The 26394-nt window shown below is 40.1% G+C and overlaps 1 protein-coding gene across 1 annotated transcript; it reads left to right on the top strand.

Moving 5' to 3' along the window:
* Nucleotides 1–3546: 3546 nt before the first annotated feature.
* Nucleotides 3547–25114, top strand: LOC141509513 (cytochrome P450 2B6-like). Its single transcript, XM_074219122.1, has 9 exons — nt 3547–3988; nt 6377–6539; nt 7193–7339; nt 8943–9103; nt 9927–10103; nt 10599–10737; nt 14960–15147; nt 15367–15508; nt 22735–25114. The coding sequence occupies exons 1-9, from the start codon at nt 3821–3823 to the stop codon at nt 22914–22916; spliced, it is 1467 nt and encodes a 488-aa protein (XP_074075223.1). The 5' UTR covers nt 3547–3820; the 3' UTR covers nt 22917–25114.
* The last annotated feature ends 1280 nt before the right edge of the window (nt 25115–26394 follow it).

The following is a 26394-nucleotide window of genomic DNA, read 5'->3' as shown; positions in this document are numbered from 1 at the left end:
AATGCACCAATCAAGAGATGAAAGTTTTTATAGAAAGGAGAAGAAGAGATGAGGTGAAGATGTGCTCCACTGAGAGAAAAGGAAATAAGAAAAAGTTATATCCTACATGCTACTGTATATCCTATCAAGCTTGCTGAAGGACACTATTATGTTTACTCCCCTTACACTTCGGTAACTGTCGAATATATATTCCCAATTCCTGCTCCCCTGGCTGGAGGGCAGGGATGGAGAATCCATCTGTCAGAAGTCATTGCCCTATCTTTTGGTGTTGCTCACTTTGCCAGCCTAGGACTTGATTTTTAACTCTTTATTAAGGTGGGGCTCTGCTTCCAGGGTGGAGGATGCTTTTGAGGGTTTTTACAACTCTCTTCAGGAACACCCTACAAGTTCTCAATTCCTACAAGGTTTCAGGAGAAGTTCTACTGCCACACCAAAAAAGAAGGAGTGAACTGCTCTCCTGTCCTGTGCTCTGTTCTGTGGATGACCACAAGCACTCCTCTCTTCCCTGGCACCATGAGGAGAGTCCCAGCTCCTTTGTAGGTAATAAATTCTGTTGACTCCTTTTCCTGGAGTGGGGCCCTAAACTGTGAACTTGATCTGAATATGGGCAAAGTAACAGCTCTGCTTCAGGGATTGCAAAGAGACCTCTGTTATCTCCCCACGCCCCTTACTGTCCATGGGCTAAGCGCTTTAGAAGTCGCTTCCCAGTGGTTCACCTCTGGGTGACTCCACAAGTCTACTCCTGTTCCCTGGGGATCAGATCTGTGCTGAGATCTACACCGGGTTCTCTGGTATGGCAGAAGTTTTCTGCTAACCTTCCAAGTTATCCTTGGCAATCTGTGGGCTGAGAGGTCTGGAAACCATCACCACTGCCACAGACTCAGGTGCCCCACAGACTGTTCCTGGATGCCTAGAGCCAGTTTGTTCTGGTGGCGCAGGCAGCACTACAGTCCCTTTACAACTCTGGTGTAACAGACCCTTGAGCAGATCTTCCAAGTTGTCTTGGACTGGAAAATTATTTCACTCAGCCTTTTTTGTGGGTACTGCCACTCTAGAATTTGATTGGAGTCACTATTTAAAGGCATATGGACTGGTTGGGGGAGAGCCTAAGGGAGTTCCTGCTTTTTCTCTGCCTTTTTGGCTTTGTCCCCCTAATTTATCTTTCTGATAATAATCATAAATTCCTATTTTGACAAGATGGCACAGAAATTCTATAGAGGAAAATCTCATATTTATTGGGAAAAACTGTGATGTCTAAGGCTTAGATATCCTGATTTAAGATAGAAGCATTCTTGCCCTTCTAGTGTGTGACTATGTAACATAGATAAGACATCCTGAAAAGCAGGGAAGGGAACTATAATTGATTTCATTGACTGCTGCTAATCATCCTATAGTTCTTATCTGCTCCCTATAAAATGTGGCTTAAGATCTCATTTCTGGGGGAACCCATTCTCAAATTAGAACTCCCTACCTTATGAGAACCATTAAAAATTTATGTCATCTAATTTTCTGTTTTTATTTTCTTATGGCCAAACTCTGGGAGCTAAGACAAGTTGATCTAATATAGTTTGTCCCTTTATTAGGGCAAACTTTGGAGGTTAGTGTCTGTAGTTTTATTCTTTATTAGGCCAAGACTCATGGATTTTCCTCAATATACACTTTCTCCTCTCTTCAGTTTCAAGGAGACGATGACCATTATGCCTTTTCTGTTTATTCCAGAAGTTGGGATGTAGCCATATTGTGCCTAGAATGTTGGACTGGAAATTTGTTAGATCTCCTTCATATCCCACATGTGACACTTAACTTTGTGACCTTGGGTAGTTGACATGATTTCATTGAAATTCAGTTTCTTCAGGTGTAAAATGTAAACAATGATCCTCTTGTTCTGATCTCATGGGAAACTGTAAAGGTCAATTGTTGTTTGTTTTATGGGTGGAGATGCCAGACCTGTCCTCTCAGTGATAGGTCAATATCTATTCTTCAATTTGCAGCTTCAAAGACCTGCTTGGGGCCCATTCTAAGTCTAGTTCTAGCCTTTATATAAGTTGGGTAAACTGAGGCAAGGGATCACAATAATTTGGAGAGGACCCAGAGGGTGGCAAGCAGTATCATGATGGGTTTTGAGTCCTTGTCATGTTAATGTATTGAAGGAAGTAGAGGTACTCAGCATGGGGAAGAGAAGACTCAGGGAGGGGGCAGATGTTAGCTATATTTGAAGGAGAATTAAACTAGTTTTGTTTGATGCCAGTGGGCAAAATCAAGAGGCATTGGTGGAAGTTTCAGAAAGGCCAGTTGAAGTATGAGATCAGAGAAACAATTAACTAGAATTTTCACAATGTGGAATAAATTACCTTGTCTTTCATCTGAGGAGAATCAGATGCAGAGTCCAGGCAAGAAACATCCAGGAGAAGCTGCCATCTCTTGGGGCAAAATAATTGGAAATCCTTCCATTCGTTGCTCCATAAACCCAATGAGTCCTTGATTCCTGGCCTAATTTCTCTTCCTTCTTTCACCAACTGGTCTCTCAGTCCTTGCAGGTCACTATGTGCCAATGGGCTTCCACCCAGATCTCAGGGACTTCCTTATGAAAGATCAGTCACATTCCTTAAACATGAAGAAGGAGTGCAAAGTTCCTTGACCCCAAGAATGGTCCCCAAGTACTGCATAATTTCACTCAGATCACAGATCACAGAATATCACTCACTGAGGTCATTGTATCTAATTCCTTAAGGCTTGAACCATTATTTCTGTCTGTCTGACCAGGGTCTCCTTAAGGGCAAGGTCATTTCGCAGGTCACAGGTCACAGGTCATGGAATGTCAGCATTGGAGGTGACACTAGGAGCCATATTTCCTGACTCATCCCCCTCCCCAAATTTTATACTGTCTCTCTCTCTCTCTCTCTTTATATATATATATATATATATATATATATATATATATATATATATGTATATACTAACTATATATGCCAAAATAAATCATTATTAAAACTTTGCTTAAAGATGCATCCTAATGAGGAACCTCTCAGGTAGCCCTTTTCGCTTTAGGATGCTTCAAATGATTAGGACCTCATGCCTAAACAGGTCTTTCCCATCCAATGTTCCTAGATCTGCCCCCTGGGTTATCAAAGGATGGCCCATTAAATTCTCTAAGACTTTTATCACATGCTCTCCCATCTTGCCCAGTCTCCCTTTCTCCAGGATAAATACTCCCAACTCCTTCAATAGATACTTCTCACTAAGGACCCAGCCTTTGGTTAGCAGCTGAATTCAAATCTAAAGTGGTGTAAGGGAGACCTTTTCATATCCTAGATTCACATAAACTTCATGAAGATCCACAGTCCTCCTCTAGATCCACAGGTCAGGACATTTTTCACCTGTAGCTGGGGAAAATAAAGAGCTATTCCAGTCTCAACAGTAACTATTTGGACAATTATGACTGTATTGTATCAGTGAGGGACCTGTAATGCTATAGTGTGGGTTACATCTAGGTGTGGGTCTATAAATTGAAATGGAAACAGTTGACTGAGAACAGGGGAAGGACATGAAGAGATAAAGGATCAAGTTGAGACCTGGGAGAACAAGTTGGCCCTGAGGAGGAAAGGAACATCCCACTCAGATATGGCACTGGGGAAGGACCTCCTGGTCTGGGAACAATTTGTTGTCTAAGCCTGAAGTCGGGGAAGGGGTGACCCAGTCCTGGAGATATAATTACCTAATTTTGAGTAGGAGTCGCAGAGCCTCCTTGCTTGATTGTGATAAAGGCTCAGTTGAACAGCAGGTAGAAGAAGGTGGGAATTGGACCAGCAGAGAACAGTACATGGATTCTGGAAGTCTCCTCCTCCTCCTGGCTGTCTTCCTGGGACTCCTTCTGCTCATGGCCCGGAGAACCCAGAAAGACAACCTCCCTCCAGGGCCCCAACCTCTGCCTCTGCTAGGAAACCTGCTACATATTATTCGCAAAGGTGTACTCAAATCCTTCTTGGAGGTGAGCTATCCTTTTCGCTGGGTGATTGAGTGGACCTAGGACCTCCCTCCTTGGGCCAGGGCAGCATTGGGGTTGCCTATGGTGATGTAGTTGCCCACTCTGTTTTCTCTCCACGTGAGAGGAGTGCTTGGATATTCCTCAAGAGGAGGTGGGTTGGGTGAGGAGTATACTGGAGAACCTTGTATCACTTCCAAGATCTGGGTCTCATGTCTGCTCCCCTAGGATTAAGAACTCTGACATTATTTACCAATGAGGGAGATGTGGGAGTTTTGACAACTAGTAAAGAGGGAGAGATTTCCAAAGAAATGTGAGTGTGGTGTTGTGTGTGGGTAGAGGCACTGGGTCTGATGTCTGAAAGATCTGGGTTCAATTTCCAGATCTTCCATTTATCACCTGGACAACTTTGACCAAATTACTCAAATCACTTGCCCCAGATTCCTAATCTGTTAAAAGGATGATGTTGAACTAAGTGACTTCTATGGCCCCTTCTGCAGCTAGCTGGTAACACCAGGGCAGCTAGAGGTGCAGTAGAGACAGTACCAGCCCTGGAGTCAGGACAGGAGTTTGAATCCAGCCTCAAAAACTTGATACTTAATAGCTGTGTGATCTTGGCCAGGTCACTTAACCCTGTTTGCCAAAGCTTCTTCATCTGTAAAATGAAGAGGAGGAAAAAAACCCAACAAAGCACTCTACTATTTTTGCCAAGAAAATCCCAGATGGGATCAAGAAGAGCCAGACAAGACTGAGGAGACCTGAACAGCAAATTCTAAGATCCTTTCCAGTTCTGACATCCTGTCGTCTATATTCATAATATCATAGATATTGAGAGAAAGAGGACTTCATGAATCATTTGGTTCAGAAATATAAATTTGTTGATGCACTGATCAAAAATATGTCCTGTACCAGAGCAAAATGTATCGGGAAAAGTTTAATGAAATAAGTGTACATTGCAATACTGATAATGTTAATTTGAGGTGTTCTAAGTTAATGTGCACCCTGAAATGATCTGTGTCTATATGAGCTGACATCACTCATCCAGTTTAATCTCCCTATATTACAGATGAGAAAACTGAGGCTCAGAGATGCTAAGTGATTTTTCCCAAAATACACAATTAGTAAGTCAAGTCAATAAACATGGATTATAGACCTCCTATGATCCCTGCAGGCTTTGTGTGTGCTAGTTTTGGGGATATTCAGAAAAACAAAAGTCATCCCAGTCCTCAAGGAATTTGCATTCTAATGAGGAAACAACATGTCATCAACTCTGTACTACAAGTTATAGCCAGGGTGAACTGGAGAGAATCTCAGAAGGAAGGTACTAGAAAGTAATAAGGACAGAGAAAGGTTGGGATTTCAGCTGGCCCATCTTCTCAAATTCCAAAGTCTCAGACATTTGTCTCATTTCTTTCCCTTCTGACTTCACCCACCTCTTTATCTAGATAAGACCCCAGACCCTCTCCTTTAAGTCATAGATACATGACTTAAAAGAAGGAACCTTAGAAGTCATTTAAATCAACATTACCCTTTTACAAAGGAGGAAATTGAAGCAAACAGGGTTAAGTGTCTTCTTAAGGATCACACAGCTAGTAAATGACTAATGGTAGATTTGAACTCATCCAATTCTAAGTCCAGTGTTCTATCACTATTACTTGATGATGTTTATCCTTTGTTCTAGAAGACCATGGCATCAATAAGATGATGCCATGAGAAGCATATAAATTAGATTTGAGTGAGGGGGATGGTATAATACGTCACCAGCCTCACTTTCTCTTCCAGAGCCTTCTGGGTCTAATAGCCAGATATAAATCAGGACAACTGGAGAAGAACCTGGATACGAGGCAAGCAGGGTTAAATGACTTGCCCAGGGTCATCCAGTTATAAATGTCTCAGTCTGGATTTAAACTCCAGGAGATTAGTCTTTCTGAATTCAGGTCCATCATTCTATCCACTTCACCATCTAACTGACCTTAATGCTAATCCTAGGAAGAGTTATTATTATCTGAGAGACTATATTATCTAAGACCCCAGTTTCAGAGTTGTGCTATAGGACCCAGGGCAGAGGTGGCCAGAGGGTAGAGATCCTGGTTGTCCTTCATTCTTTTTTTTTTTTTGGCCTTCATCATCAGCTTCACTTTGTCCTCCAGAGCCAGATATGGATCAGGAGGACTGGAGATGGCTCTGGATATGAGGCAATCAGGGTTAAATGACTTGCCCAAGGTCACACAGTTAGTAAATGTCAGAGGCCAGCATTGAACTTTCATCCTACTGACTCCAAGGCCAAAGCTTTATTCATTGCAGGGCAGAGATGGCCAGAGGATTGAGACCCTGGGGTAGCTAGGGCATCATCATTGGCAGGAGGATAACAAAGTGGGTGCTTCTACCACACAGTTTCAAGACAAATATGGGGATGTGTTTACTGTCTATATGGGTACCCGACCGGCTATTATCATATGTGGACCAGAGGCTGTCAAAGAAGCTGTGGTGGACAATGCAAAGGTGTTCAGTGGCCGTGGGGTCCTTGCCATAGCTGATTCAATCTTTCAGGGATATGGTGAGTAGGCTGTGGGGACCCTGTTTGTGTGGGGAGAGAGCAGAGGTGAAGATCAGGGCAGGAAGGATTCAGTGAGAGAAGGAAGTGCGATGATGAAGACCAACTGATGGGACTCAAGATGCAGGAGTCAGAGAGATTCAGGGATCAGTGACCTGTGAGAGAAGGGGGAGAAACGATGCAGGAAAGTGCTAGGGAGAGATTGGGGAGGAGGGTGATAGAGAGTCAGGGAGGAATAACGTAGTGGATAAGACATGTGAGGAAGGGACTTTGGAGTAGAGGGAGAGAAAGTCAGAAATAGTATTATTATTATCTATATTATCTAAGACCCCGGTTTTAGAGCTCTGCCATAGGAGTCAGGGCAGAGGTGGCCAGAGGGTTGAGACCCTGAGAAGTATGACAAAGTAGGTGCATCGGCCCACAGTTTCCAGGCCTAGGGGAAAAGGATAAAGAGAGACATTAGGATGGGGGAGGAGAATTGCAGGAGTGAGCAATGTAGGAGATAAGAGGATTAAGAATCAGAAGGAATTATCTGGGGAGAGAAGTTGGAGGGCATGGATTTGAGGGTTAAGTATATGATACATTGATTATATGAGTGGGGAAGGTCCTAACTCTCTCCTTTCTTCTCATTCCCAATTTCTTTCTCTTTGTCCCAGGATTCTTTTCGGGTGGATGTGAATGGAAGGATATTCGCAGATTCTCATTGACTACCCTCAGGGACTTGGGGATGGGAAAGAAGAGTATTGAAGAGAAAATAAAAATGGAAGCTCAATACTTGGTAGAGGAACTCCAGAAAACTCATGGTGAGGAGAGGAGATAGCAGGATTAGGTGCAGAAGTGCTGAATAATGGAGGCAGATACACAAAAAATAAGAGGAGAAAAATATAAAGACTCAGACAGAGAAAAAGATGAGAGGGAATGAGAGAGACAAAAAGTTAAGAATAAAATCACACAAGATGACCTTCTAAGAGTCCCCTCCATGTGTCATATATAGGAGGCAAGCGAACACTTGTGGAGTGGTGTTAATCATTCAGAGTACTGACTCACATGTGCCAATTTAACAGGTAAAGATCCAGCCAAGGGGTTTGAATGAAGTCAGAGTCCAACATAGATTTTCTTCAGCATTTATGTTGAGGCAGCTAGGTGGCCCAGCGGATAGTGTGCTAGACCTGGATTCAGGAAGACCTGAGTTCAAATCCAACCTAAGAAATTTCTTAGTTGTGTGACCCTGGGGAGATCACCTAACTTCTGTCTGCCTTAGTTTCCTCATCTGTAAAGTGAAGATAATGATGATGATGATGATGATGATGATAATTAATGAACCTCCCAGGTTTGTGGTATCAAATGAGACACAATTGCAAAGTGCTTCCCATAGTGTCTGTCACATAATAAGTGCTTTGTAAATGGTGACTATTACTATTGTTGCTGCTGTTATTTTTATCATTCACCAGAGACTTCTGTTCTAGAGTTGCCCTTTTCTGCACTGGCTAGGTCCCTTCTGGTAGTCTCATGCTCCAAATGGAGTTTTGCTATGTGTGGGGTTTTTCTCTGACTCCTGGGTGACTCTCTAATCTAGGACATGATATAGTCATTGAATATTAAAATATGAAACTTTATATTTTGGCTATCAGTTTTCTATTTTTATTTTATAAATTCTTATGATATTCTACTTTCCCAGGTCTCTTTCCTTTCCATTCATAGGTTTTGACACTTAGTTTGTTATGAGCACATAGCACATAGCTTCAATAAAATGTATTTGAAATGCAAAAGACAATATCAACCCTCCCCATCACAACCACTCCCTCCCAGGTCTTCGGAGTAAATGTTGCTATTTCCAGAGCATGCATAGTGGCAAACTCATAACAAAGGAATGGGGAAAAATCTTTACTCCTTCATCTAGAAAGCTCTAGAAAAAGAAAGGAAGATGGAATTCTGCCTGGTTCACTAACCACAGGTTTCTTAGTTGTTCAAGCACCCAACCATTTCAGGGCAACACTGAGTGTGGTGGAGCATCCTCTCTTCCCCTCTAGGGTCAGCCTTCACTGTCCATAACTTCTGTCATCTCTCCTCCAAAGTCTGAATGAGAATAGAAGAGAGAGGTCAAGTCCTGATGGTGTCCTTCTCTCTCCTACTCCTGTCACAGAAGGGATTCCAGAAGTGGGGAAGGATGGTCCTTTTCCCAGAGTCTCAGAATCTGCTCCCTCTGGGAATTATTTTCTTGGGCCCTAAGGATTTTCAGAGAGAGAGAGAGAGAGAGAGAGAGAGAGAGCAAACTATCCCAACAATAATAACAAAAACCAGCTTCCCCTGGGCTACCGATGAAAGCAATGAGACATAGATAATAAACACCAGAGAGCTTCTTACCACTTCCTGAATTCTTTCCTTTTCTGTTTCTCCTCCTCCCAGGGGCTCTGCTGGACCCTGTCACCCTTTTCCAGTCAGTCTCATCCAACATTATCTGTTCCATTGTATTTGGGAAGCGTTTTTCATACCAGGATATCCAGTTCCAGGAACTACTCAACAGTTTCTTCGAAGCTTTTGTCATTATGACCTCCCTATGGATGCAGGTATGACTTGGGGACCCATGAAAGAGGGACACAAGGAGATACCATGGACACCGAGAAAGGGACATGAGAGATAATGAAGGGGGAACAAAAGGAGGGGAGCATATCAGGAGGGAGTTAAAGGGAAGTGCAAAGGGGAAGGCATAGAGAGGGAAGGCTGTGAGCAAGGGGGGATTCAGAGGGCAGAGAAGATGTTTCATATCCCTAGAGCCAAGCAGATGATTAAAAATGGCATTAGAATACAGAGAAAAACAGAAAAAGACAAGAGACAGACATCAAAGATATTCTGAGAACAAAAGGAAGCTTGAGTTTACTAGTCCTTAATATGATAACAGCAATGATAATAATTATTATATTTACTCAGAACTTTAAAGTTTGCAAATTCCTCTACAAATGTTGTCTCATTTGTTCCTCACAGATAGGATCTGAGACCTAATTTGAATTCAGGACTTATTATCAATGTATCAGCTATGATAGAGATATGATCCAAATAGATGAGGCACTTATGGGAGCCAATGAAGTAGCTATTGAGTAATATTCATTTGGAATATTAAATTATATTTAAATTATATTTCTAGTCATATAGTTAAAAATCCAGAAGGAAGAAAAGGAAGGAAGGACAAAAGGAAGGAGATGGCAGGGTTGGGGGGAAGTGGAGATAAGATTTTTAGAAAGGGGCAGTTTGAGACTAGGGTAGGGAAAGATCGTGGTGGGGAAGGAGGGCATTTGTATCATACTGAAGTATGCTGAGAGCCAGGGGACCTGTTGGGGGACAGGGTTGGGGGACAGCTAGGTCTAAGTCTTCTGCCTTGCCCTCTCTTCTCAGCTCTATGAACAGTTTCCACATTTGCTGAAGTATTTTCCTGGGCCCCATCGCCGTATAGTAAATCTTGCTCAGCATACCAAAGAATTCATTGCTAGAAGGGTTGAGGAGCACCAAGAAAGCCTGGACCCCAGTGACCCCCGGGACTTCATAGACAGTTTCCTGCTCCACATGGAGAAAGTGAGTCACCCTCTTTTCCCCTTCCCTCAATACACAGGAACTAGTGAGACTTGCAGAAAAGACTGTAATGGGTGAATGTGTTTGTGAACTTGTGTGTGGGTGGGTGTGGGTGTCTGTGTGTGAATGTGTGGGTGAGGGAGGCAGGATGAGACACAGAGAAACTAAGAAAAAACAGAGAGAGATATAGAGGCATGGAGAGAGGGACAATAGGAAGGAAGAGGTTGAAGAGAAGAGATGAAGAGAAGGTTGGGGAGGAAGAAAAACTGCAAGAGAGAGAAAAGAGTGATGCTAGAGAGAGGGAGAGGGAGACATGGGAAGGGAAGCTCTAATCCACCCATGGATTGACAAAAAGGAGGCAGTACAGGGGTCAGGACAAAATAGAGGAAACCTCAGTCCCTGAGAGAGATCCTATAAAGAAGAGGCAGTGAGACACATGAAAGAACTTGGCTGGCTCTCTGTGCTTCTTCCCTCTCTATTTGCTGTCAACCATTCTAGGAGAAGGACACAGATCCCGAGTTTGATCATAATTCCCTTATCGCCATCGTCTTGAATTTGTTCTTCGCGGGTACTGAGACAACCAGCACCACCCTGAGATATAGCTTCCTTTTGTTTCTCAAGTATCCTCAGGTGACAGGTGAGCGGGCATCTTGGGTGGGGCAGCCCTGGGCCCTTCTGAAGGTACAAGGACTGAAAGCCTCGAGGACTCAGTTTCCCCTTGTAAAAAATAATTCTGGATCCAAAAAGTCCTGAAGAAACTAAACGATTGGACTGAATTTAGTAGAATGAAATCTAACAAGAGTGAATTAAATTAAATTAAAATTTTATATCTTGTTAAAAAATCATTATGCATAAGATGTGGAGTCATAGATAATAGTTTAGAAAAGATCTGGAGGTTTTAGTGGGTTAGAAGCTCAGTGTGCATCAGCTGAGAGATGTGGGGACCAGAAAATTTAATAGGATCTTAGACTCTGTAAAGAGGGATATGATTTCCAGGAATGAGTAGGTGATAGTGCTGTTAACCCTATACTCTACCCTCATTAGAACATAACTAGAACATTCTATTTGGTTCTGGAATGTTGATAAGCTGCACAGTATCCAGAGGAAGGGGGCAACAATGATATTGGAAGGTGTTGAGTCCCTGTTGTATGAGTAGTAATTTAAGAAACTGTGTGTGTTTAGCCTTTAGAAGAGAAGTTTGGGGATTTAGGAGATGACTAAGAAGGTAATGAAATCTTTTAGTATCTGAAGGAATGTCCTGTGAAGGAAGAAGTAGCCTTCTATTAAACACCAGTGACAATGGAAGGGGTAGGGGATGAGAAAGAAGCCAACTGAATCTTGAGGCAAGGAAATTTCTTAACCTTGAGAGTTGTTCCAAAGTGGAAGTAAGTGATTATCTCAGAAGGTTGTATAGAATCTTTAAACTGATATTAAAGATCAAACCTTCTGTTCAGCTCTGGCCATTCCAGCAGGAACATTTGAAATTCCCCTGCTTTCCATCTTTTTCCCTGGAAGAGGACATTCAGTTTTGCTGGGTAGTTGATTCTTGGTTGCATTCTAAGCTCTTTTGCCTTCCGGTATATTATATTCCAAGTAGAGGACTCAGGTGAAGCATAGAGATTGGAGGAGGGGGGAAAATATGAGAGACTTGATGATGATGAACTGCATGTATTCCTGTATAGAAAAATGACACTGATAATACTCATATGAACCTTCTCAGTTAATAGAGCAGGTAGAGGGAGCTTTTATAGTTGAAGCACCAGAGAAAGCTGAATTTGAAGATAAAGTGATGTTGACTACTTGTCAGGTGTGTTGTAATGGGAATTCTTCTTGAAGTGTCTAGATGGCACACACACGTTTCTTCTCACTTAAAATATGCCAAGGGCAACTTGGATGGTCTTCCAAGCCACCTTCTAGTTAGGATGCTCAGTGAAGTTCCCAAACTTTGTTCTTAGCTTCTGCGTTGTCCTGAGAATCAGACCCAGATTTTTTTTCTTTCAATGTTATTTTATTTTATTTTATTCCAATTACATGAAAAGGTAGCTTTCAACATTCATCTTTTTGTAAACTTTTTGAGTTCCACATTTTTCTACCTCCCTGCCTTCCCTCCTCTTTCCCTATAATAGTGAGTCAACTGATATATGTTATATTTATACAGTCATGATCAGATGCATATCTTTAACTTGTCTGATTTGAGAGGCAGCTAAGTGGATAAAATGAGGAAGCTCTGAGTTCAAATCAGACCTCAGACATTTGCTAGCTATGGGACCTTGGGTAAGTCATTTAACCTCTGCCTGCCTAAGTTTCCTCAACTGTAAAATAGTTATGAAAATAACACTACCTCCCAGGGTTGTTGCCAGGATCCAATGAGATAAATTAGATTAAGTGCTCAGCAAAGTGCCAGTAGGTGTTCTATAAATGATCACTATTATCATATCATCAATAATAATGATGATGATGATGATGATGAGACAGTGAAATATGAAGAGACAGAAGCTACCTATCCTCTCCAGATAATTTATCCAAATATTAAGTAAAATCAGCCCAGAATGGAATGATATTCTTTCCACTTCTGTATTCAGAGAAAAGTCCCCTTATCCCTACTCTGCTTTCCTATTTCAAATTCTGACTCTGATGAACTATTTTTCAGATTTGTAATACTGAATAAATATATGAATGAATGAATTAAAAAGCATCTAATTGACACTCAGTGTATGCCAACCAAAAATAAACAAATAGAGATTCAAATAAAAGACAGATAGTTCCTGCTATTAAGGAACTCATACTTTTTTAAATTGAAATTTCATTTTATTTTCCCAATGACATACAATGGCAGTTTTTCAACATTCATCTATTTGCAAATGCATGAGTTCCACAGTTTTTTACCACTGTTTCTTTCCTCCCCCCCTCCTCATGGTAGCTAACAGTCTGTATATGTGCATTCGTGGTCGACATATTTAAATATTAGACATATCATGTAAGAAGAATTAGAACTAAGGGGAAAGAAAAAGAACATGAGAAAGGAAGGAAAAACATAAAAGGAATTTTTAAAAAGTGAACATAATATGCATTCAGAATCTGTGATTGTTTTCCTCTGGATGTAGATGGCATTGTCCATAGCAGGCCTCTCAGAGTTGTTCTTGATCTCTGAATGGCTAAGAAGAGCTGCATACACATCACAGCTGACCATCTCATGATGCTTTTGTTAATGTGTATAATGTTCTCTTGGGAATTCATACTCCTTTTTGGGGGATTTTTTACAAGGCACTGGGGTTAAGTGACTTGCCCAAGGTCACATGGGTAGGCAATTATTAAGTGTCTGAGTTTGGATTTGAACTCAGGTCCTCCTGACTCCAGGGCCAGCGCTCTATCCACGCACCACCTTGTGGCCCTGAACTCATACTCTTAATGGGGAAATAAAATATAAAAGGAAGTTCATCCTCAGGGCAGATGGAAAGATCCAAAAGTCTCAAGGGGGCAGTGGCAGATGACAAGATACAAGGAGACTTAGAGTACATCTAAGTCAGATGTTAATACATTTATTAAACTTTTACTATGTTCTCCAACACTGTGTATCTCTACCCTTGAGAAATTCTCAGTCAAATAGGGTAGGTTCCATATATCTTCAATTAATTCTGGACAAACAAAATATAGACTGGATAAACCAGGGTGGGGGAGTGGTAATCAACCAAAGGAAGGAACTGACATTAAAGAGAATCAGAAGGTGGGATTTTACCTGAAACTTAAAACACACTGAGAAAATTAGGATTTGGAGAAGAGGAACAAAAATAAGTCAGAAGACAATCCCAGAGCTCTAGGGGATGTAGATGTATTACAGTTGGTAAGACTTAGAGGACTTTAAGGAAGCCATAGCAGGGCAAGTGGCAAAGCCTACTTAGAGGACCATAAGAGGCAAATTCAGGAAAGGGGTAAGACCTAGGAGATGTTCTCCATCTCATCAGGAGGAATTGAATTCATGACTCTGATTTCATCTAAGCCCTGTGATTTTTTTTTAAAACAAAGCAGGGAATTCAGGGGCTTGCCCTACAATAGGTGTTTCATAAATACTTGGAAAATGAGGAGTTAAATAACCTTCCATTTGCCTTTCCAAAATGACTTTTTAAAAGTCTTATGGGGGGGGCAGCTAGATGTCACAATGGGTAGAGCATAGGACCTGAGTTTAAATGCAGACTCAGACACTTGATACTTACTAGCTATGTTACCTTGGGCAAATCAGTTAATCTCATTGCCTTGCATACAGCCCCCCCCACCTCCCAAAGTTTAAGGAAACCAAGTCCCTTGCTTATTCTTTATTTAACCCATTTACATATAATTGGCACTCAATCAATGATTATTAAATGAATGATCTCTCTTATTGTCCCAGACTTTCTTAGGCAAGTCAAGTGTGAGCGCCCCTTAGAAATTCCAGGTGAACTTTTTCTGAATGGGCTACACTATTGAAGTGATCAGAGTTGTTGTATTTAAGCACTTCTTCAGTTATGTCTGGCTCTCCATGATTTCATTTGGGGTTCTCTTGGCAGAGGTACTGGAGTGGTTTGCAATTTCCTTCTCCAGTTCATTCCTCCAGGAAACTGAGGCAAACAGGGTTAAATGACTTGCCCAGGATCCCAGAGCTAGATGTGACTGAGGCTAGATTTGAATTTATGAAATTGAGTCTTCCTGATTTTAGGTCTGGCACTTTATCCATAGTGCCACCTAGCTGCCCAGTCAGAATTCCTTTAATATGAATGCCACCATGTTGCTTGGTAAAGTGGTAGCAATCATTAATCTGTTAATTCTCAGTTTCTCTCTGTGGTCCTTCCTGTGGTTGAGTTTATATGTCCCTTCCTCTTTCCCAGAGAAAGTTCAGGAAGAGATTGACCAGGTGATTGGGAAGAACCGATTTCCAGAACTCAAGGATCGAGCCAATATGCCCTACACTGATGCTGTCATCCATGAGATCCAGAGATTCAGTGACCTACTTCCTCTGGGTTTACCTCACATGGTGACTGAAGACACCTCTTTCCGAGGCTACTTTCTTCCCAAGGTAAAGTCCTTTGGGACCCTGGGGTCCTTGGAGTGGTGAGTGCCCAAAGCCAGTGCTTGCAGCACCCCTGATGTTGGTACATTATTCTTCCTCCCTTCAAGTTATATATTATATAGATAGCGATATCTAGATATATCTAGATAGATAAGTAAGGGGAGCACCATTTCTACCTTGTCTTTCACCTTTTCTACCATTCTTTGTCTTTCACATCCATGCCAGGGTATTACTGTGTTCCTTTTTCTGAGCTCCAGTCTGAAAAATCCTCATTATTTTGAGAAGCCAGATATTTTTGACCCCAACCACTTCTTGGATGCCCAAGGAGCTCTGAAAAAGAGCGATGCCTTCATCCCCTTCTCTATGGGTAAGTACAAACCTTTAAGTCCTGATGGTATCAATGAGGGATGCACCTCTGTCTGTACCTTTCCTTCTCACTAAAGGAAACTCATATCAGAAACTAACCAAACCCCCAAAGCATGGGCTGCTTAATCAGAATGCCAGCTTACATCCTCTCAATGATGGTTTGCCTGACTGAAGATCCAGTAATAGAGAAAGAGAAGTGCTTGTTGAAGCTAGAGTTGTAGCAGAAAAATGTGTATTATTTTCCCTGAGATATCTCCTCCCAGAAGGAGAGAACTCCTTTTCTAATCTATTGAATACTGTTTAGGTAATATAAAAAGATACAATTTTTTTCCCATTAGAGTACCCTCTTTATTTAAGATAAACTCTTTTCCTTTAAAATTTATTTATATCTTTTATTTTTATATTACCTTAATTTCTAAAAATATTTCCCCTACTCCACTGTCCAGAAAGCTATTCCTTATTTAAAAAAATAATAAAGGAGAATGAACATCTTTCAGCAAAATTAACCAGCATATAAACTGAGCCCAACATCATTCCCCACCTCTAATCTTTAACCATCTCCTCCTTCTGAAAAGAGGGAAGGGGTCATCATCTCCTTTACTTAGTGTAGGAAAATAATCTTAATACTATTTACCTTTTCTATGGCATCTGAAGGTTTACGAAGGGCTTTCACTATAACTTATGACATGACAAATATCATTTATTCCAATTCTACTGACAAAGTAAAAGAATAGAAGGGAAGGGAACTCAGTCAGTTCCTTACATGGGTCAGATCCAAACCTGGTTCCTATGATTCCATATCCAAGGTTCTTTACACTATGGCAGGGAAAGTAATCAGGTCTTCTTTGCCCCATTTTGAAAGCTAGGTTTCTTGGTGAAAGAGGATAACCTAGTCTCTATTACAGTTACTTCTTAGAGAGTTATTCCTGTATCTGGCTGGAATTGAGTCCCAGTTCCCAGTCTAATCTCTTCTTCCTCCACCAACAAGGTGGTCTTGAACTAGTCCCTTTCCCATTCTGGCCTCTGTAAAATAATGATGTTGGACTTTATAACTTCTAAGTTATCTATTTCTAAATCTATGATTCTATTAAAAATTAGTGGGTTTGGTGGGATAAATAAAAGAAAAATGAAAAAGTCTTAAGAGATAGGAGTGATAAGCGGAAGGATAGGCACAGAGCAGGGAGGGAAGAAAGAATTCTTGGGGCTAAGAAACTGATGGAACCCCTTCTTGAAGAGGATCAGCTAGATGCTCCAGGAGAAAAACCTTAGTCCTTCAAAGAATGACTTGGATGCTCCAGTGCCGGGTAGGTGGTGTCCTTAGTTGGGGACTACAGAGGGAGAAACTGGTCAAGAAAAGAGATCACTGCTGCCATGCATGAAGACATTCCTAAGTCATGATAGAGAACTTTCTGAGATTTGTCAAACTTGATGACTAAGTTCCCATTGTCATTGGTTCCTTTGGCTCAAATGATATTGCCAAAAGGAATCAAGAAACCATTGCTACGGGGAAGCTAGGTGGCAGTGGATAAAGCACTGGCCCTGAAGTCAGGAGTACCTGGATTCAAATCTGACCTCAGACACTTAATAATTACCTAGCTGTGTAGCCTTGGGCAAGTCACTTAACCCCATTTGCCTTGCAAAAACCTAAAAAAAAAAAGAAACCATTGCTACAATTTTGGAGGGTTAAATTGTATTTTCATCATTATTATTGATTAAAGGGAAAGAACTTTCCAAAGAGAAGGTAGTTGTTCTTTGGTATCTAAGAAGACCATGACAACTTATTTGTGAAAATGGTAGCAGATTTAGAAGATGGTGTATGGGTTGGTCAGGGGAGTTCCCTAATCAGACAATGGATTAACTAGCATTTATTAAAAACCTGAGTCAGAAACTATGATAAGCTCTTAGGATACAGTGATTTGACTAGGCTCTCAACTGACACAGACATTTTGCATGCTGCAGCATGTGTAAAAGGAAATATGACTCAATGTAAGAATAGTAAGTTGGAAATGACAATGAGCACCTGCATAAGGCATGGAGTTGATGTTAGAATTTGGGGAGAGAGAAACAGATAAGTCACAACACACTCTTTGGAAAAGACACACATAAAAAGACTTTGGAAACTGCAAACGAGAAGGGAAAGTTCAAACCAAGGGAGGGATCTGATCTCTATCATGGAGAAAGTCTTTAGGGTATAGTGGAGGCAAGTTGGAAATCAAGTATATTTTGAGAAGCTAGCTCCTCCAAATATTTGCATTTCCCAAAGTTGATTTTCATGCTTCTCACCTGGTGGGTGGTTTGCTTCCAGAATATCTCTCACCAAAGAAACTGATATCAACTCACTCCTTATAGAAGTGATCAGGTAGAGCTTAGCATTTTCTCCAAGAAGCACCTTTTATTTTGTATACAGAACCACTCCCCAAATGCTTTGGACTTTGTTGAAAGCCAGGATAAAAATACTACAGTCAAATCATTCCCAAGTCTAAAGAAACTTGGCTAGTTTTAGTTTTCAAGGTGTGCTGTTTTGTCATGATTTCTTTGGTATAGGGAACTCCCAAGGAAGACCCTGTCCTAGTGTGGGATACTACTTACCCTGAAGTTTAAAGTCTAAGTGAACTAAGGCATAGAGAGATTAAAAGACTTGTGTAGGGTTACATGGCCAAGGACTTGAATCCAGGGTTTACTGACTGCAAGGCAGGCTCTTGATCTGGTCAACTCAAGTTGAGCCTTGGTTAAGATTTTAATTGCTTCTCTCTGTAGAGGGTGTTGAGTGCCCATTAAAATCTTGTAGGAGGTATTGAGATGGGTCCTGGGTTCTCCAAGGTGATTTTCATTGGGTCAACTGTTGGAGATCAGAACTACTTCTTTGTGCTGGGCTCCCAAGAACTGGGAACTGAACTTTTGAGTCCTTTGACCTTTTTTTTTAGAGGATAGAGGCACAATTCCACCAGCACCTGGAACTTGCCTCCCCTTTACCCTAATTCTAAATGGAAGTTAGATGGTTATATTAAAGCAGAGACTTATGAGAGCTGAAAATATTCTTATCATGTGGTCAGAGAAAGGTATTTTGAGTTTCAACTTCTTGGCCTTGGGCATTGGCTTAATATCTTAGCAAGAGAATTCAAAGAATCATGGGATTTCAGGGTTGAAAAAGACCTCAGTAGCCCTCTCTTCATTCCTTACATGTAATCATTCATCCTCTACTTGGGAACCTCCTGTGAGGAGGAAACCCAGTCCCTACTGAGGCATCTTCCTTCCACAGGGATGTCATTAGCTTAGGGGACTCATCAGTGAGGAAACTCCCTCTACCTCTGACAAAACAGCACACCTCTACCAATCCAGGTTAACCATCTTCCTGGAAATTTAGAGTCTGAGAGAGTTGTCTAGAACTTTGTCAAATTAAATGATTTACCCAAGGTCATACAATTAGTATAGGTCAGAGATAGGAGTTGAATACAAGTCTTCTTGTTTAGAGGTCATATTTCTAGGTTCCACACCCATACTGGGCTTCCAATTTAGAAGAGTAATGATGATGATGAAGTTTTGTTTGTTTGTTTTTTTAGTTTTTGCAAGGTAAATGGGGTTAAGTGGCTTGCCCAAGGTCACACAGCTGGGTAATTATTAAGTGTCTGAAGCTGGATTTGAACCTAGGTACTCCTGACTCCAGGCCTGGTGCTTTATCCACTGCCCCACCTAGCCACCCCGATGATAAAGTTTTTCTTGACATCTAACCCCAATCAATTTCCCAACTACCTAATTCTACTCTTTGAAGTCAAGCAACAGAGGAGAACTCGGTCCTAATGTCTTGGATGAATGACATCCTAGTTGGTCTCCCTGTCTTAAGGCTCTCCCACCTCCCATCTGTATGGTTAATGCATAAGATATAAGATTTTCCATGGTAAGGCCTTATAGTTTAGCTACAGAGAATTACTGACCCCCAAATCACCCTTGATGTACAAGAAGAGATGAGCAGGCTTGATCTTATGCACATATTTAAAACAGCTCGAGTATTTAAAAGAACTGTACTTGACTGGTTCTGGTCAGACTCTCAAGGCCATACTTGATGAATATTGCCTTCTCTCTTCAGGAACTAGCCATTCCTGAATGTAAACACCATAATTCTTGGGGTTTGGGGAGAGGTGGCTCCCTCCTCTGACACCCTGGAAAATATGGTTTTATTCCACAAAAAATTGACAAGATGCCTTCTTTGTTCTCAAGCTATATAAGATCTAATTAGACCTTAGCCTAACTGGAGTCTCACCCATGGACAGTATGCTCTGCCTGGGACCTTCCTGTTGGGGACTCTGGAGGCTGTACCCTGGCCACTGTTGATTCAGATGTTGAAGCTCCCCCAAATTAGTGATGTTTTCTCTTAATATTTATGTTTATGTAGACTTTGCTCTTTTTTTATATTAGGACTTATTGGTTATTTTTGCTGCAAAACTGATTCATTTCTACCTGTTTTATAATCACTTTATTAAATTTACTTTTTAGTTTTGTCAGTGTGAACATGTCATTTTATCGCAGCAAATTGAAACCAAAACTCCTTCATCAAACAGTCAGCCAGTGAAAAGGTGTAGGTGTGTATCATTAAGGGGTTATTTTTTATTTTAGACATCCATTTTTCCCAAAGAGGGTCAATGCTATCATGGGATTTTATCTTGACTTGCGTGTGAACTGGATTTAAGTGAAGCAGAGCTGTGCAAAGTTATCAGCAAAGTTCAGAGGCTGAACAAAGGTTTCACTGAATCATAAAGTATATAAATAAAGGGGGAGTAAATGAACAGAGCCTGGACAGGAAGAATTGGGATAGTTTAGGAAGAACCTTAAATACTTCATATTTTAAAGACTTCATAATTGATCCTGGAGAACCTAGAACTCATTGAGAAGTAGCTAGGTGGTGACATAATGGATAGAGTACTTCATCTTCCTGAGTTCAAATGTAGCCTCAGTCACTTCCTATCTATGTGACCTTGGGCAAGTCACTTTGCCTCATTTGTCTCCGTTTTCTCATTTATAAAATGACCTGGAGAAGGAAATGGCAAACTACTTCAATAATTTTGTCCAGAAAACTTCAAATGAGATCACAGAGAGTCAGCTAAAAATCAAAGAACTGAACAACAGAACTCATTGAACAAAGGGTGACGCAGTCAAACTTATGTTTTAAAAAAATCACCTTGGCACCTGAAGGGAAGAAGGATGTGGAGGGGTGGGAGAGACTGGAGGCAGGGAGACCGTCTAGGAGACTATTATAATAGTCCAACTAAGAGGTAATGAGGACCTAAACTAGGATGTTGGCTTTATGAAAAGAAAGGAGACCTATTTGATAGATGTGAGATTGGGAACAGGTTGAATGTATGAGATGAGAATGAGGTCTCAAAGATGACATTAGAGATGGCCAGGGACATTTTGTTTTCATCTCAGGAGACTGAAAGAATTGTCTGACATAATTACTAGGCTACTATGAATGAGTACTAAAAGACTGTGAATAATAGGAGAAGGGCAGGGGTCACTTGGGTTTTCCAAAAAAAGAAGAAAATGAATAGAGTCTTTAAACTTCTATTCTTGGTGAAATTTTGGAATGGAATAGTTAGTAAAAATTTGGAAAAAGGCATCATGACCACCAGGTGTCAGCTATGGCTTCTTCCTTAAAGAAATCTCATATCAGATTGACTTCGTTTCCTCTTTTGTAAGCATTATTAGACTAGATCTAAACCCTGTTTAAATAGTGAATATATTTGTCAAAATCTATTATAATGCTCTTTTTTTGAAGAAACTTATATTTTATATTTCCAATTTTTGACATTTTTTTAATGTTTACTTTATAAATTCTTTCCATCTCTGTTACCCTTTCCCCTCCTTGAGAAGGCAAACAATTCAATATAGACTAGACATTTATACAGTCATACTAAACACATTTCCATATTAGCTAAACAAACAAACAAAACCAAGAAAAATGAAAAGAGTAAAAATATATGCTTTGATATGCATTCAGACTCCATTAGTTCTTTCTCTGAAAATAGATTGTAGTTTTCACTGTATGATGTTCTCAAGGTTGAACAGTGAGATATGGCCTAGAGAATGGTATATTTACCTGGATTCAAAGTTTGTTGAATGGTTAGATCCCCAAAGTACTCATAAATGTTTTGATGTCAATTAGAAGGAGGTCTCCAATGGAGTTCTCCAGGTTCTGTCGTTGGTTCTATGTTGTTTAACCTTGAATCTTAGACATAAATAGCGTGCTTATTCAAGATCTCTATGACACAAACCCGTATGAAAAAGCTAACATACTAGATGACTGAAACAGAAATCAAAAAAGATTTTGATGGACTCTAGAGTAGGGACCAAATCTAAGAAGGTGAATTTAATATCAAAAGATATATGAACTCAAATAATCTCTACAAAAATAGAAGATCCAAGTTTATATTGGAAGACCTAAGAGTTCTAGTGGGTCTACAACCTCTATATGAGTCAACCATGTGATAGAGTAGCCAAGAAATAAATGGGATCTTATGCTATGTGGGAAGAAGATTGAGGAGGTCTCTATCTTCTGCCCTGGTCAGAACCTATCCAGAGCATTGTATTAGTTCTATCCATTGCATTTTAAGAAAGACATTGTTATGTTGGAAGGGTATAACATAGGGAAGGACCTTAAGATCCTGCCATTTGGAGAAGAGACATAACTGGGAGGTTAGAGGGTAGAGATGTGGGGGCAGGTAGAATATCCAGGGTTAAGTGTGGGAGGGAATGGAGTGACATTTGTATGATGTCAACACTGGATGAGGCACTGTGCTGAACTTTTTACAATTGTTATTCAGGTAACCTTGGGTCAGTAGTTATGAGAATTGAAGAGACTAAAAAACAGAGAAGACAAGGTGTTGGAAGGGAATGTTAAACCTCTTGGGGAGGAGGAAGAATGAGTTGCAGATGCTTAGAGGACTTACATCAGGATGGAGTTGCCCTCTAAAGGAGGAATTGATTAACAATAGGCAATTCCAGGGGTAACAGTATAAATGGCAAATGGAGAGAGAAGAATTTGGGGAAGGTGAGGAGTGAGTCTGGGGTGGAAAAGGGGAGAAGACACTGTCTGTACTTGGATTTTTCCTTTGCTTCTTATCGTTTCCTCCCTACTCCTGCTTTTCCCAGTGCCATTTAGGTTGGCATAAAGTTGGCAAGAGGGGCATCATGGACTCCAATTCTCTTCTTATTATGTTTCTCTGCTACCCACAGGGAAGCGCTCCTGTCTAGGTGAGGGTATTGCTCGGACAGAACTCTTCCTCTTCATCACTACTATCCTGCAGAACTTCTCAATTGTCTCCTCTAAGCCCCCTGAAGACTTGGACATCAAACTCCAAAATGCGGGAGTAGGGATAATACCTCCTAGCTATGAGCTCCGCTTCCTGCCCCGGTGATGGGAAGGTTTCTCAGGGAGACAGTAACAGAGGGTATCAGCCTGGAATCATAGAGCATTCTGTACTTTGAGTCAGAAGATGTGGGCTTGTGTGACCCTGGACAAATCACCTCACCTCTCTATGTTTAGAAGTCAGACTAGATGATTAAATTACCTTAATTTAGTTCAGTTCCATAGACATGATTAATTTCTCACTGTGATCTCTTGCCAGGTCCAACAGCCTGGACTTTTTTCTTCTGTTTACTGCACAATGGCCTGTAGAGAATCCATCTTGTAGGCTTGGTGTAACCCATAAATCCTCCTAAAAACTCATCATGAACTTGCAGTGACAGGACATCCCCCATCTTTGCTGCCTTCCCAGGGTTATACTATAACGTGAAGCCTCATGATATGAAGCCTCACAATGTGAAGGCTACACTGTGTCTGAAGGCTTTCCCTCATGCATCACACTCATGGACTCCTTATTGTGGATTACCTAATATTTCAGAAGAGAGAAGTTATTGAAGGCTTTCCCATATCTTCTCTCCAATATGAATTCTCTGATCTGACTTCTTTACTTTTAACCTTTTCTCATTTGGACTTTTTTTAAAAAGGATTTTTAAGCTACAAATACTCATAATAACAGAAGAATTCTGCATTTACTTTTTTACTAAATTTTCTTTTACTAAATCCCTAATTTTTTCAAACTCAGGAGAATTTTCCTTTCAAAGAGTTCCAGGTCTTTCAGTCTCCCATTTCTAGTAAATACAAAAACCTCTGGGAGACAATATAATGACCTAGGCTAGTGTAGAAACACATGGCATTTCTGTCTACCCTGAAGAATTAGATGTCTACTTGAAATTCCTTTGAATCAAGGCAATTAATACTGATCAGAGAAACCCTATTAAAGATCAGCACTTCAGGGTCAGATACAGATATTATTTTAGTTAATTATAATTATCAATAATACATAAATCCTCCATAAGAGATGTATTCTTTTTTTTATGGTCAACATTGGAACTTTAGAATTGATTGTACAGCATGGGAGACACTGGCACAGGACTGTCCAGTATGGCGTGCCCTCCTCATTGAGGGTGCTGCACTCTATGAGGAAGGCAGAATGGAAGCAGCTCAAAGGAAACATGACATAACTAAATTTAGAGTAAGCATCCCAGGTGTTCATATGGACTATTTGCGCCCAACCTGAGGTAGAGAATTCCAAGTTCGTACTGGTCTGATCAGCCACAGTTGGACACACTGCAGTTTGTCTCAAACATAGTGATATCATTTTGATCTTGTAGAACCTACTGGAACTAACCATTCTGTTTGTGGTCAACACCACAATTTTAGGTTCCTAAAGGTTTAGTTTATGAAAGAATCCAGGAGCGGCTAGGTGGCATAGTGGATCAAGCACCAGCCCTGGAGTCAGGAGTGAGTTCAATTCTAGCCTCAGACACTTAATAATTACCTAGTTGTGGCCTTGGGTAAGTCACTTAACCCCATTGCCTTGCAAAAAGCAAAAATAAAAAAAGAATTTGTCCTTTACTAATAACCCTAGCTGTTACATTTATCAATATTTCTTAATATTAGAACATGTTGGATACTCAATATACCATGATCACAATTATGCATTTTAAGATCTTATTAATTCAAGTTAATCTAACTAAAAAAGATTGTATTGCTTTAATGCATTTTGTACCATCAATTAGCAACCGGTAAGTAGCCCTTGTTTCTTTTTCCTTTTAGAGCTAAATTTTGACTCTGAAAAACTCCTACAGATTGTTTTTTCTGAAATCAAACCAACTCTGATTTGCTATCACATGATGAATTAGGAAATACCTTCAATGCCAGCAAGGTGTGGCTAGCTTTAAAAAGTTTCATATAGATATCTGTCTTGAACCCTTTCTCCTAGTTTAAACCCCATGAACTGATTTCAAAAGGGAAAGGTTATCTTTGGGCAGTTTCTCACAGAAGTAAAATTACAATATCTTTCTTCAAAATGTTCAAGCAGGGAGCTAGATTTTGAAAATGATGACACCCTAAGTCAGATGATAATCTGTTATTACTTATTCATTTTAAATTAGTCTTTTTAAACAATAAAAATCCAAAATCCAAACAAAGAAAAGGGGTGTGTGTGTATGTGTATACTTTGGCATTTTTGTTTCTTTTAGACTGGGGCTAGAAATGAACTCAGTTGTCCATGGTTCCTATTTTTCTCCAAATGTTGTCTAGTAGAGTTTTAGATGAATAATTTAGCCTTCTAAGTTATATTCATGTATATATATTTTTAAAAAGTTAATATCAAAATAGCATTTTTTAGTTTCCTTCCTTTATTCTGAAACCAAAAGCTTCATTACTTCCTGAGGGCTCCCCAAATTAGCACTGGGCTCACTGATATGATGCTAAAATTCAATCTACCTCAAACATGAGCACAACCCAGACCATTTCAAATCTGCATTCCACAGTTCCTGAAAAAATTTCTTAATTTATCTTTTGATTTTATAGTTCTAATACATATACACACACATACACACACTCACTCATGTACTTAGTTACCTTAAAAAAATCAAATCACAAAATTTCATAATCTATTCAAATTACAAAAGTAGCAACATAACATTTTCAAATTACCTCCTGTCTTGTATGGTAAGGACTAAGCCATTTCTTAAAATTTAAAATACTGAAATATAAAACTATAATTTTCAGTAAAATTATTCTAATTTTTTAGTCTCTTTCAAAATGAACAGTACATTTTATATTAAACAATTCTTAATCTGAAACATTATTTAAAATGCCCAATTAAAACCTAACTACCTCTCTACTGTTTTGAGACCCATTTTCTTAAAACAAACTTGGCTTTTGATAGAAGCCTGTGCTTGTAGAGAGGAGGGAGAGGTCAGTCTTCAAGGCAATGATCTAAGAGAAACTTATTTTAAAACGAATGGCCATTTCTACCCGTTAAAAACAGGAAAAACAGATTCTTTTCAAAACTGCAATTTCTGAACTGATATAATTCATGCTATTTAAATTTCAGATTTTAAGTGAGAAATTCTAATTTTTCCTTTCATTTTACAGCTAAAAAAAACATAGAGAGGAAAAATAAAAAAAATAAAAAACCAGAACAGAATGACCAAATCAAGACAGAGAAAATACAACAGATAAAAGAAATAATCAAGGCACAGAGAAAATAATAAAAAAAAAAAAACCAATCAAGTAGAAACAGATTTTTCAGAGAGCACTGCTATCTCCTAGTGAAAAAAGTAATGGCAGTAATCCTGCCAGCCTTCCTAGGGGTGCCCTGCCCCTTAGGTTAGTGAGATTTAAAGGCATTATGTGAAGGGGAAGGGGAGGCAAGTGACGAGTCCATGTGAAGGCATTTCATCTTTGAGTGCCAGTTCTAAACTCTTGTACTAGTTAATAGCAGAAATACCAGTATTAAGAAGAGCAACAGGGGCGGCTAGGTGGCGCAGTGGATAGAGCACTGGCCCTGGAGTCAGCAG

The sequence above is a fragment of the Macrotis lagotis genome, chromosome 1 (assembly GCF_037893015.1).
Source record: "Macrotis lagotis isolate mMagLag1 chromosome 1, bilby.v1.9.chrom.fasta, whole genome shotgun sequence".
Lineage (NCBI taxonomy): Eukaryota > Metazoa > Chordata > Mammalia > Peramelemorphia > Peramelidae > Macrotis > Macrotis lagotis.
The sequence above is the reverse complement of the archived record's forward strand: the minus strand, read 5'-3'. Positions and strand labels throughout refer to the sequence as shown.

What these genes read in the sequence shown, in the direction of transcription:
- LOC141509513 (XM_074219122.1), top strand. Translation starts at nt 3,821, where the DNA reads ATGGATTCTGGAAGTCTCCTCCTCCTCCTGGCTGTCTTCCTGGGACTC. An exon ending in GGAACTCCAGAAAACTCATG is followed by an intron (nt 7,340 to 8,942) that starts GTGAGGAGAGGA and finishes TCCTCCTCCCAG; the next exon opens with GGGCTCTGCTGGACCCTGTC. An exon ending in GAGGCTACTTTCTTCCCAAG is followed by an intron (nt 15,148 to 15,366) that starts GTAAAGTCCTTT and finishes CATCCATGCCAG; the next exon opens with GGTATTACTGTGTTCCTTTT.